This window comes from Drosophila willistoni, assembly GCF_018902025.1.
Source record: "Drosophila willistoni isolate 14030-0811.24 chromosome XR unlocalized genomic scaffold, UCI_dwil_1.1 Seg143, whole genome shotgun sequence".
NCBI classification, from domain to species: domain Eukaryota; kingdom Metazoa; phylum Arthropoda; class Insecta; order Diptera; family Drosophilidae; genus Drosophila; species Drosophila willistoni.
The window spans coordinates 7,872,746-7,886,210 of NW_025814056.1; the positions used below are offsets into that span (position 1 = coordinate 7,872,746).

Genomic DNA, 13,465 nt, shown 5'->3' on the forward strand with positions numbered 1-13,465 from the left:
ACCGCGCAATTTAAAATTTCAATCTATTTATTATTTGCAATCGGTTAAAAACTTTAATTCAGACGAAAAGATACATATGTAGGTAAATAAAATGTGCGTACATTGTTGTTTATCCAGACATTTAACAAGAGGAAAACAGGGCAACTTGAAACTTTCAGATCGTTTTAACACAGTTTCACAAGAAACGAAAAGTTTCCCTCCATTGAGTACGTATTATTGATTCATTTATGTAGAAAAAAAGTTTTACAACAACATTTTTGCTATTTTCCATTCCTTTGTTTTCTTGGGGTTTGGGTTTTTGTTTTATTAACTTAACGCTTAGGTGCATAGCATATACATATACATACATATAGAATAATAATGAGAATGATATCTGATCAGAGTTTTAATGAGAATATATGCAATTCGGACATAAGAACTACTTAGCATCTAATTCATATACGGTTAGATCACAGTTTGGGGTATTTTCATTTTCTGATTTTGGAAAGCTCGAACTAATATAGGGCCAAGCCCGACACATTTTCGGATAGTATCATCTGCTGAACATCGCTAAAGACATCACGAATGCATCGTGTATCTGTGGCAACTGTGAAATGATAATAGCATTCCCTTTCCGTTGAGCTGTAGTCCGTTTGATTCCTTGAATTCCGCTTAAACGGCTCCTGGGTGATATCCACCATCTTTTGTTTTATAAACATTTTCGTCCAATCGCTCTCATCGAATAAGTTATTCTGCTGGCGGCGACTTTGGAACTCCTCGAATTCGGGAAAATAGTCAACAATATGCTTGCCGGCACGAATTTTCCGCTCCATAATGTCATACTTGTTGAGGAAGACAATTAAACCGGCGGAGGATAGGAAACGATTTTGCCAAACGGCGCGAAACAATTTTAGGGCCTCTTGCAAACGATTCTGGGTGGGATCTTCGCGTAAATTCTGATCGAATTCACTGCACGAGATGAGAAAAAGTACAGCCTGTATGCCCTCAAAGACTTGAATCCATTTATTTCTCTGATCCCGCTGGCCGCCAACATCGTACATCCGGAATTCCTGATCACCACCGCCCAAACTCTTGGGCAATGGGACACGGAATGTGATCTGTGATATGCCAGTTGTAATTTTTCGACTATGCAAAATATCCTCAGTGCTGGGTATGTAATCCATATCGCTGATTCTCACAAAATTATCCAGAAAACTAATGAAAATGAAAAGAGTTAAATAATCCAGTTAGTAACCATGCTTCGGGGTCAATGTGATTTCAAGTCTAAACTTACTATTTGGCACTATCCAGCAGGGGAAACTCATTTGAACGATTATAGCATGAACGTATGCCCACATCATTCCATAAGGCCATGACATGATCACAGTATTCCTGTAAATAGAAGAGATTATCAGTTAGCCAAATGTTTTTATGTTTTGTGACTTATTTTGAATATTACTCATAAAGATTTCATGAATGAATGGAAACAAAGCTATATCTTATCGCCCCGCCAATGACTACAATGAATCACTCCATTAAGACTAAGGTAAGGAGGAAAGTTCAGACACTAGTGACGAAAGTGCATAGTTGGTTTTTTGTTTTTTGCAAATCTATTGGAGCAAAGCAGAAACAAAATGCCTTAACTCAAACCTCCTAAACACACTTGTTTAGGAAAGTTTTTTTTTTTTTGTTTGTTGTTGTTGTTGTTCTGTGTTCTTTAGAACATTCCAATCAATCAAAGATAAGCACAAACCACGATCAATTGATCTGACTGACTGACTGAATGACTGACTACATATAGCGCACACGATTTCTGACGCAAAGCCTCAAGTATTTCAAAGTCATTTATATATTTTTTTTTCCTTTTCCTAACTGCGACAGCAGAAAAATGGCTTTACGCTTAAGTGCATAGTTTTTTTTTTTTCTTTCGTTTTTGTATTCTTTGGATAAGATATAGACTTCTAATGCATGTCTTTAATGCCAGAGTTCCTGTCACGCCTTACCTCACTCATATAGTCGGGGGCCAATGAGTCCAGGGATAGAATATAGTCGGCACTTCGTTCGCTACTCCGGCTACCAAAGCCAATATCCAATAAGGTCATTTGTCGTACCAATTGTATGATCGAGTCATGAATATTTTGATAGATTTCAGGAATCTTTTCACGTCTTTCACTGTAAGAGAATGAGAAATGTGTAAAAACATTTGCCATTTGACAATTAAGTTGGACATTTTGAGATACTTACTCATCAGTGAATCCATTGATATGCAATATTCTCATCTGTTTAATAATTGTCGTCTTGCCCGATTCGGCTGTGCCCAGTAAGAGAATCTTAACTGGCATATCCGTGTTATTCTTTTGCATATCCTTCATCATATGATGACGCACCACTTCGAGTTCTTCCTGCTGCATGGGTCTTGTTGTTTGTTTTGGCTGTTGGCGCAAACAGCGCAAAAGTCTGCAAAGAAAACAAAAAAAAAAAAAACCGGGTTAGAAAGAAAAGCAAATTTACTTAAAAAGCAAAACAAAACTTCTGACTTCTAAAGAAAAATGCGACATTGTCTCATAGAGAGAGCGAGGAGATGCCTTTGCCTTGGCATCTATAAATAGAAATGTGCAAATGTTTGCATACAACTCTAACCAAAGATACGATGTTGTTATGTTTAATTAAAATCACACACCACCGAAACCGCCAACGCCAACGCCAACGCAATAGATAAAACCGCAGAAAAGTTCAACCTTGGTGGCTGGAAGATCGGAGAGAGAGGGTCCCAGCCTTTGGGGTATTACAAATACTACCCAATACAATAAAAATTACTAATAAAACATACTGTCTGGCTGGCCTGGTCTGAATTGGTCTAAATTGGTCTGGTCTGGTCTGGTCTATCTGACGCAGTGTCGGCAAAACGTTACAACATCATTTACCCTTCCTATTGAAGTACAAACTTTAATTAAGGCATTAACATTACTATACGTGCATATATGGGACGACAGATACTAAATCAATGCGGAAGATATATACATTTAGTGGTAGTAGCTTTTAGATGGCCTAGATAAAGAACTAGTTACCAAATATATGGGAAATCTATATTAAAAGATCGTCTCACTGAAAGCAATTCTAAAAGATCAAATTCGTATTCTTACACAATATATTGCATACTTTACGGCCCATTTGACGTTTCAGTTCAGTTTTAGGAACTTTAAGGATATTGAGAACTCATGTGGATCGTTTTAAAGATATTTCCCATAATAATCCATAATTGATAAGTTTTGCAATAGCTTTTATCGTATGTTAGTATATGGAAAATTTTTCATATGACCCTAAATACCAGACTAACCAGACTTTAGACTGCAATACATATTGATATATAGGTATATATCGGGATTTTTATTGATCCGATGTGATATCAATTTGTTAAAGAAAGCAAAGCGAGTGGGCAGGGCGCCTTGCCTGCAATTTAATTTTTTTTTGTTTTATTTTACAACGGGGGCAATTCTAATTGGGCGATTGCCAAAAACTCGTGCTCTTTGCAAGAGAGTGAGACTGAAAAGTCTTATCAGAGAATTTTGGGCGCCCGCCACTCAAGATATGGGGGTAAAATAACTGAAACCTTATCAGAACTGAGGCAGCGTTAATTGGCGGCGCTCAATCGTTAACTTCGGGTTCTCTCTCCCACTCTCTCTCTCTCTGTCTCTCTTTGCCCAACTGAGTGGGTGTAAAAAAATGATGATGAAACCTGAATTATGAATTATGCACTATTTCTATGAATTTGCTTTTACAATTTCAATTTTTTTTTTTTGTTTTTGGTTTTCTTTTCTTTTAAATTTTGGGGGAACTTTGGCGGGGCTTGTCTTTGAATAACCATAACCTACCATCGATGGAAAGGTAACATTTATGGATCACGTAGATCAATGAGTCAGTGAAATTTCCTACTTAATTATGTGCGTGTATTATTATCGTCAATTTCCTTAACTAAATCTTGATTTTAACTGCCCTCATCGTCACCCTTGTCAACCCCCCCATATATCCACATACATACGTACATGTATATATATGTATATTGTTATTGATATTGCCATCATTGCCATGATTATGACCGTTTTACAAGAATAAATAAGCCCGGCAGTCGTTGACCTCCATTTGGCGCTTAGTCTTGGCAACACAAATATGTGGGTATATGTATATCAATTTCAATCAAGGAAGGCCTTTAAAAATACAGTAACTAATTTTTTTGTAATTTTATTTATGACTAAAAACAAATAAACAAATTTACAACACATTGTATTTAGTTGCCGACTTTTAGATGGACAGGTGCTAGCTAATCTAAACAAATAACCATAAAGCAATATAATTTATTCAGGCAAAAAGTAATTAACTTTAGCCCGTGACTAATTTGTTATACCATGCGATATTTAGAGAAGCCAAGGAGCCAAAATTATGGGCTTAAATCGGGAAATGAGTTTTGAAAAGGTCAATCGAATATTATCATCCAAATTGTGTGTGAGTGTGTAGGTGTATGTGTATGTGTGCGTGTAATATCAATGGTTTTGTATTACTGATACTGATATTGTATACCAAAAAAACAGTCGAAATAGTCGAAACAGAATTGTTTGAATCGTCGTTGTCAAGCGTTTTAACTTATCATGCTGATTTGAAGTCTTAACCTAATACCAATACTTGGGTAATTTCATTTTTTTTTTTCGTTTTTGTTTTTTTCTGAAGGGTTTTGTTGTGAAAGAAACGTTTTTGACCACCCAAAACATGTGAAAAAGTAATGATTTGTTTTTTTTTTTTTTTCAATTTTCTTTTTGTAACTTCTTTCACCTTTAAATACTTTAAAAATGTAATTGGAGTTATACCACAAAAAATTTGATTTGGAATTGAAAACGAGAATTGTATAAAGTAATTCGAAGAGCAATTCTGATTGTGTCAGCTCTGAAGAATAGAGTTATGGATCCAAATTCTTTAGTCCCTAGTATTTTTTTCCATTATAGAAGAAAAAGAATATAAATATTAGACATAAAAAAGTGGGCAGGGTCATGGATCGGCTATACGTAACCTGGCATAATGTTCAATTTTAAGGAATTTTGCAGACATGTAAAAATAAAAGATCAGTTTTTCCATTATTTTGATAGACTTAAAGAATAAGTTTCTTAATTGTTTCGGTTCTCTTTAAATCAAAATTAAAATGTACATATGTATTTAAGTTTTTTGTTTTTGTTTCACTGGTTTAGGTGAATAAAGAAAATCAAGTGTTTCGAACTGATTTCTGGGATTAGATAGTATTATTCACAATCTATTTGTACTAACCTTAATTTCATTTTTTCTATTGTTTTATCAATTTTGATGGTTTTAAGTAAAAAATTGTGTTTTCTGCAAATAATTTTGCTAAAGTTTTTTTTTAATTTTAGTTCACTGCACTGCGGAATCCTAGCGATATATATGGATGCTTGAAATTCCTTTAGTTTATTGACAGTTCTTGGTTATATTGTTTGATATTTATCTAGCACTTGAGTTCTGATTTCACTTCTTTTACTGCTTTTTGCAATAATAATATCCATTTGCTTTATGTATGTATGACAAAAAAAACAACAAAAACAAAAATACAAGAATGTGTTGTGGTATATATGTATATATATATATATATATATAGGGAGGATCCGTTGATTGGGGATCGTTGATCTTTAACCGGCGACACGTCTAACACCGTTTTATGGTCTCACAACACTGAAAGTCACAGCTAACGGAACATTTTCTTAAATATCAGTTAGCCCCCCAACCAAAAAAGTGACACACACAGAGATAGCCCCCTGAAAACGAACGAGACAGCTAGTGGGAGAGCAAAAAACAAAAAAGAGAGAAGAGAGTAAAAGAGTTGAGAGCTGGAGACTGAGCGCCAGCACTTGAATGGCACAATGAGCACAATGGGAAGATAAATAGAGAGACAGAGAGAGAGAGATAGAGAGGGATGTAGGGAAAGAGGACTAATCGCGAATCGTTTGTTAATTGCTTGTACGGGTGTTCAAAGTAAGAATACAATGATAAGATAACAAATCAACCACACACGCTCACGCACATGCACACGCACACGAACACGCACATACAGGTGCTTGGCGTTAAATGAGAGTGAAAAGGCGACCCGAAGAATAGAGCGCCGAGAACCTCGAACCCCCGGACGAACGCCGGAACAACGAAATCACGAAATCACCATCTCATTCGTACTCCCTCCAACCTGCAACCTGCCATCCTGTATTAGCTAGAAAGCTGCCAACTCATGAACCTGCCAATTTTGACATATCGAACCGCTAAAAACAAAACTAAAGCAAAACGAAAAGAACGACCAAAAATGAAGAAGAAACTTTTCGCTTTGACATTTTCAAGTGTGAACTGCCTGAGCAATGCGGCATTTTGTCCCACTGTTCCACTTTGCAATGGAATTGTACCTTGCACTACCTTGACAACAGACAAAAACACAGACAACAGGAGCAAGGGAGATAGATTGATAGTAATGCACTTGATAGACAGTTTTTTTTTGTTTGAGGATTACAGACAGATAGAGAGACAGAGAGAGAGAGAGAGAGAGATCGCACACTCATCGCCCTCATATTGACACCTTGCCCAACCTTTCTATGGAAAAGAACTGGCCATTTAGCCAAACAGGAGACACCTGTTAATGGGCTGATTTTCATCTACTATTATCCCAGTGCACAGTGTGTTTGCACTCCAAACAAACAAACAACAAAATGATGAAGAAAACCACAACAACACTTGACAGACTAGAGTCTAATTAAAATGTAATGTACCAGGCCCCTAAAACAGTCTACCCAGTGAGTATAGGGCACATGCCCTCATCATATGCAAGAGAGCTTATCACTAGCCCTCCGATAGAGAGAGATATCTCGTCGCCAGGCGCCTGGGGATTTGACTCACTCCCTGGGCTCATAAATTTGTAGGAGGCTTAAGTCGGCCCCGATCCTATAATATTAGAAGGCCGCCACATGGCAACAATTTGATTTCAATCGATCGATGAGTTGATGAGAGACTCAATTGATTTGTTTCGTGTTGTTGTCAAGTCTCTGGCACAGTTCAGGGTCGGTCCTTAAACCCTTTACCCATTGAGTTACCAGGTTCAATTCAATCTGTGTTATTCTGCGCAATGTCAATGTTGATTTCCCTTTCCCCTCGCCAATCGTCTTAAAGGTACTCATCATTTTGTTTATGTTCTTGAAACAATATAGGAAAACGTTGAACCACAACCAAACCATATATACCATATAAATGTGCCTGAACAAAATAAAGAAAAGTCATGCCAATGTTTGTATACCCTTACAAGTTTTAACCCTTACCCTTTCCCCTAACTACAGGTGTTAAATGGTGTTCAATGTCTACAAACTAAAGCCAAAGTACTGCGATCACCTAGAAGGAAATTCCTTGAAGTGTCTGTAAGCATTTAATATCAACTGATTTCCATCATTATATGGACAATTAAAGAGAAGATGCTGACCAAAATAAATCATCCCTTTTTGAAACGTTAAAAAATCAGCAGGGCAATCACAAGGGGACGCTTAAAAATCGTCAAAGTCAAGCTAAAGTAAATTTATAACATGTTGATAAAAGCTTTAAAGGGAATGACCTTTCTTTTGTTTTTTTTGAAAAGTGTCGATTATCCATAAGAAAAAAGTGTTTGTATAGGTATAATACATTGATTAGTCAATCAAATTATGAAATAGAATTCGACCTTAAATGAACTCTATATGGATACAGTAGACGCTTATAAAGTAGAACCATTTTAACAGTTGTGCAATTTCGTTTAATAAAATTTATAAATTATAACTAAATGAGCTAGAAGAAAAGTCTTTGTTGTTTACTTAACTTTTGCACAGATCAACTTCTATATTTCTCTAATTCTAATTTCCATTTCTAAGTGATGCTAATTTGAAATCGAAATGATTTTGAGAAATCTTAAAGTTAATTGTTAAAAAAAATACCTCACATTCACTTCTAGATCTTGTCTATGAATGACTATTTGATTAAGATTTGTTAGATAAGAAGTGACCGACTTTTAAGAGTACCGATATGACATTATATAAAAATCGTTAAATACACTACAGCAAAATCGGTGATGGACTTAGAAGACGTAGAATACACAAAAGTTAACAATAAAAAGAAAATGAATGAGATAATCATTCAATAATTAGGAAATATAAAATTTGAGTTTTCAATGTTAGTAAGGATAGATTTGGAATCTATTGACTTTAGGTAGGCATGTAAGAGGCCAAAAAAGGAGCTAAGATCATCATATGTGCTAAGTAGACTCGAGTAGTATGCAGGCAGATCGAGTTTGTTTCTAGAAGGCTAGATTTACCAAATTCAAGATGTTAAGTCGTATAATATGCATATGTAGTAATACTTGTCCTTAGTTAGCCCTGCCAAATATTAATGTATTGCATTTAAAATTATAAAACAGATATCTGCTATCTGTATCTGTTAGCCCACCAAATTTCGTAAAAATCGGATGTAAAATAACCAAGTTATGTGTAGAAACGTTTTACATCAAACGCCACCAAAGTGCTTGTAAGCGTGAGTGAGATAGCCTGTACATGCTTTCTTTAAATCCGCCACGGAGGAAAATATAAATTAATTAGATTGTACTTACAATAAGATTCTTAATTAAATTCTTTTTAATTGCAGACGTTAAACACACATTTAGAGCACCTGTTTTTGAAGGATCTTTTCAAGTTACACACACACGCATATACCTAAATGTATATACTTGAGATCAGAGTTTACTTTCCCAGTGATTACGACGATGTATTTGCTTTCAGTATATACATTTTATTAAGGGCAGCAACACTGCGTATACGTGATTTATCAATCAGCCATAGAACCCTTAGCTCCTCAGCTGGCATCTTGAAGTATTCTTGTTATGCATTAAAGTAGTGAATAAAGTGAATTTGAAGTACTTTGTCTGACACTCAAAAAGTGATGCGACATAGCATATACAGATGCAATTAATACGTATTAAAGTCTCCCTAAATTGAAATAATTAATAGAATTAATTAGTTGTCTGAGACTCTAACTATTGAGTGGACATTACCTTGGCAATAGCCAGTATTTCTTTCTTTAATTGTGGACAATTTCACAATTCTTTTTGTAAAAATTGTCATTCGTGTCGATTGACTCAATGCAGTACACAATATTTGACAATTTGGTTGGGATTGCTTGCCCATGCCCATTCCATGTATATTACTTTATTCATTTATTATTTGCTTTGGTGTCTGGGCCGATTTGAGATCCTCACACTCGCACACACACACACACACACACTTCACGTCACTTGAGTTCATTTATTTATTTCGTCTCCGTTCATGGGCATGTCGTCAAACAATTATTATCTATTTGCGAAAATTTTCCTAACCATTTAACAGAAAATCATAAAAAAACAAAACAACAACAAAAACGAATAACGAGAAATGTGAACAATACTACATTTTATTAGGACTCAAAGGCCCCCCACATACCGAAAAGCTTTTAGAGTCACTTGATTCACTAAGATAATGAATATTTAAAAAACTATTCTTGAGAATATATAAAGTCATTGTTCGGATACCCTATAAACACATACATATAGTTTTCAGGAAGCTTCCATGTGTCCTTAGTATTGTCTGATAACCATAAAATGACTAGTATATTCGATATTTCTTTTTCTCTTTTGGCTTAGTCACAAGCAAATTAGTATTATACCATATATCTTATCGGACACGTAACTTGAACAGTATTTCATTCGAATTTAACTAATTGACAATCATCGTTAAATGCCAAAGATCGTAAAACTAGAAAACAAAAGGTACACAAAATGTAATATCATTTTATAGGAATTTCTTGCATCGAATGGTAATGGAATTTCAACAATTTCAACAATTTGTTTACCAGACACCACAAAATATCGAAATTCATTAGAAAATTGCATACAGACCTAAAAAACAAGTCGCCATTCATTTCCTAGTATCAGTTTTGTTTTCCTTTCCCCCCCGCCTCCGCCGCCGTCGTTTTCACCCACTTGATATGCCAGATGAGCCTTTTCCGTAAAGCAGCAAAAAATCAAATCAACACAAAAACAAAAGAAGAGCTAAAACAGAATTAACCCGAACAGAAAACAACAAAAAAAAAAAAAAAATCCGAAACTAGAATGGAATCTCTCAAAATTCCACACGTAGATCGAACGAGACGATGGGCGACACTAACTGAATGCTAAAACCAATAATCTAAAACTCTCTAAAACCCCCCTCACCGAAAAATAAAACCAAGAACCACCAAAATAATAAAGAGAAGAGGAGTGTAAGTGTATGTGTGTGTGTGTACTTTTCTAAATACCTATAAACAAACAATTTATGTACATACATACGTATTTACACTAATACATGTGTTTATGTTATATAAATCAGATTTCGGAGGCGCAATCATAAATTTTATTTGCGATTTTGGATTGGGCAGGTGGGTGGGTGGGTGGTTGGTTGGGTGGTGTGGCGGTGGTCGGATCAATGGCGCTAATCACCAAATAAGTTATAGCACCTCAACGAAATGAAAAAAAAAAAAACGAAAAGGTAATCGAGTAATTGATAATACCCACCTACCTACCCATACTTACCTACATCTACTTGGTCTGGTCTCAGTGCCAACTCATTCCACTCACTTAGAAAAATGATATATGTATACCTATATATACATAAGTCGCCGGGCAAAATTTTATCAAAAGCCAAACGATCTACAAACCGATATCCATTTGGAGTTCTGTCATTGATTTATTTAGTTTTTAAATACAACATTTAAGTTGTAAGGACCAAAAGAAAACAAAGGCAATCACTTGCTAGAGTTTTTGGAACCTAAGGACAAGGTGTTCTATAGGACAAAGTTAGACTTTCCAAGGTTTTGGAACCTAAGGACAAGGTGTTTCTATGAGAAAATAGACATTACCTTTTATAATCACAGAAAGTAATCTAACAATTTGGTATATGGTTAATAAAGATCCTTCAATTCGAATCAAATTCAACTCAAGTGATGCATTTTCAAGGTCTATTAGCGATAGATATTTTTAGATTTATAAAATATTTCCATTTTTTTGTTTTTCCATACATATTTTTGAGTTTTCCCCATCAGACATCATTTGTTTCTTTAGGGAACTTGTACAAGATTTTCATTTCTGACTTCAAAAACTTTAGTTCCAACTTTGATAGGCCAAAAACTGTGTAGGGGAATCTTAAAAATTTGTTGTGGGTATAAAGATTTGATATATAATGAAAAAATTTCTTCGAGTGTTCGCAAAACGTGTCGCAAATCAAAATGAAAGAAGAAATACGCCCACAATAATAAAGAACTACTAAATTAGTTAAAGGCAACTGTACTTTATGACTTGGAGTGTGGATGTACACACACATTAATTAATTAGACAAGGTCGAGACTTCTTGCTTGCGGTTTACGTAATCACTTAATATAGGTCTTGAGAGTAGAAAGGTGTGCGAGAAACGTGATTTAGACGCAGGCCAATCCATAAGTGTCAATATTTGTGATATTGTCACTTTATAATTTTGTAGGCAGGGAATTTTTTATCGTTGTTGTTATTGTTGTTGTGGTTGATTGTGATGGATGTAGATGATGTGATCGGACACGAGATAAACCCCAGCCCCCAATCCATGCTTCAGCTCCGTGCATCGTGTTCAAACTGAAGTCAACCTGTTCAGCCATTGTGTTGTGTCTAATTCGACAACAAACAGCAGATAAACCGAGTGAACGCCGTAGAACTCTGGAGTAGCCCAACAACACAAAAAAGGCGTGGGGGGTAAATGTACTATAACTTTATTATTACCTACTATTATGTCTCTTTTGTACTTTGTTTGTTTTTTTGGTATTTGGTATTTTTTTGTGTTTTTTTTTTTTTTGCAAATGTTGACAAGCATTTGATTAAAGAGCACGTTAATGGTTCATGGGAACATTGATGAGTAGTGGAAAACAAGTGAAAATCAATTTGGGGTGAGCAGCATAGGAGGTCGTGAAATCGATGCGCAATATATTCTTCTTCTGTCCATCTATTTGAACTGTTTCAAAATGGGTGAATCCCCTCGACACCCCCACTCCTGCCCCCATCTTATGGCCTCTCGATTCATGTTGATTGCTTTGTGTAACAACAATTGAACAACAACCGGCTAGATTATGGAATGCCATATAACTAAATCGTTTAAGCTCAAAACGATCAATATTAATGTCATACTTACTTACTAAACAACTAACTATTATACTTACATACATACACGAATACATACATATGTATGTATTGGTGGTTAGTAAAAGGTTTCAAATTTGATTTGGTCAATGTATTTGTAGTTTCTCGAGAGCAAATGCACTTGGAAGTATTCTTTCTTTTTCGAGCGGATCGAAAAACAACATGCTTGAGTAGTATGTATGTATGTATATACAATTCTATAATTAAAAACATTCATAAAGATGTTGAGATTAAGACCCATACATTAATCGATTTTTAATGATCTAGATTGTAAAAAAATACGAATACAACAAAAATTTGTATTGAAGTTCTTTAGCCCCGCTCTGTTCTCAAGTGTCTGGCCAACCCCTTGATCATTATGATAGGACCCGGACCTGGAGACGGACCCGTACACGTACCCACAGGGACCAACCACCCACCGAGTGTATGATAGATATCGATTGGTTACGATTTTTGGCTCTCCAGCAGACGATGAATTCACGTGGCTATCGGTAGCATTTTCTTTTGTTTTTTATTGCTCTAGGATTTATTAATTATATTGCGACTCGTTTTCATAACTGAACGATTTTGCGTTTTTACTATAAGAACAAGTGTGCAGATATACACAGATATAGGTATATTGTGCCAATAGATTTATATTGTGGCATTACAAAACTTCAAATTGTGATTGCACAATTTGTAATCAGTTTCATAATTGTAATACATATTTACATTGGATTTGCTTTACTCAAGATGTAACTCTTTAGTTGATCGCAATTAAATAGCCGAACAAAAACCATAAGTATATGGAATGGAATATACTCTTCAGATTGGCATAAAGATAAGCCCAATCAGTTAAGATTTCGTAGAAATTCGAAACGAAAAAAGGGGAAACCATATGTTAAACGAAATGATCATGTGATTAAGGAAGAATGAATCGACTTTTGACTAAACTAATCAATTTTAATTAATTTTGAAAAATAATATCCGCTCTAGAACTCTAATCATAAGGAAATTACTTCAAACTACTAACATATAAAAATTTATATAATATTGCAGCAAATTTCTGGGACTCTAGTTTTGGATAGATTTGAATAATATATAATCTACGTACAGCCAAGTCTTGATAATTTGTAACCCGCTAAATCGAAAATGGCGTTAAGTCGACAAAAAATTCTATCCTCTTGAAAAAAATTAGTTAATTTGGAAATCCCAATAATTTGAATTTCT

At 35.1% G+C, this 13,465-nt stretch overlaps 1 protein-coding gene across 1 annotated transcript; it reads right to left on the reverse strand.

Annotated features, from left to right (window-relative positions):
• Positions 1 to 293: 293 nt before the first annotated feature.
• Positions 294 to 5,588, reverse strand: LOC6645540 (guanine nucleotide-binding protein G(f) subunit alpha). The gene is made up of 5 exons (XM_002068216.4): positions 5,290 to 5,588; positions 2,224 to 2,436; positions 1,983 to 2,151; positions 1,274 to 1,371; positions 294 to 1,194 (listed from the first exon to the last, which is right to left on the reverse strand). Exons 1-5 carry the CDS (start codon positions 5,298 to 5,300, stop codon positions 495 to 497), a joined length of 1,191 nt encoding a protein of 396 aa, XP_002068252.1. The 5' UTR covers positions 5,301 to 5,588; the 3' UTR covers positions 294 to 494.
• Positions 5,589 to 13,465: the final 7,877 nt, after the last annotated feature.

Excerpts from the sequence above, each read along its gene's own strand:
- LOC6645540 (XM_002068216.4), bottom strand. Across the intron at positions 2,152-2,223 it reads ATCAATGGATTCACTGATGA|TGAAAGACGTGAAAAGATTC; the intron begins GTAAGTATCTCA and ends ATTCTCTTACAG. Across the intron at positions 1,195-1,273 it reads CTGCTGGATAGTGCCAAATA|TTTTCTGGATAATTTTGTGA; the intron begins GTAAGTTTAGAC and ends CATTTTCATTAG.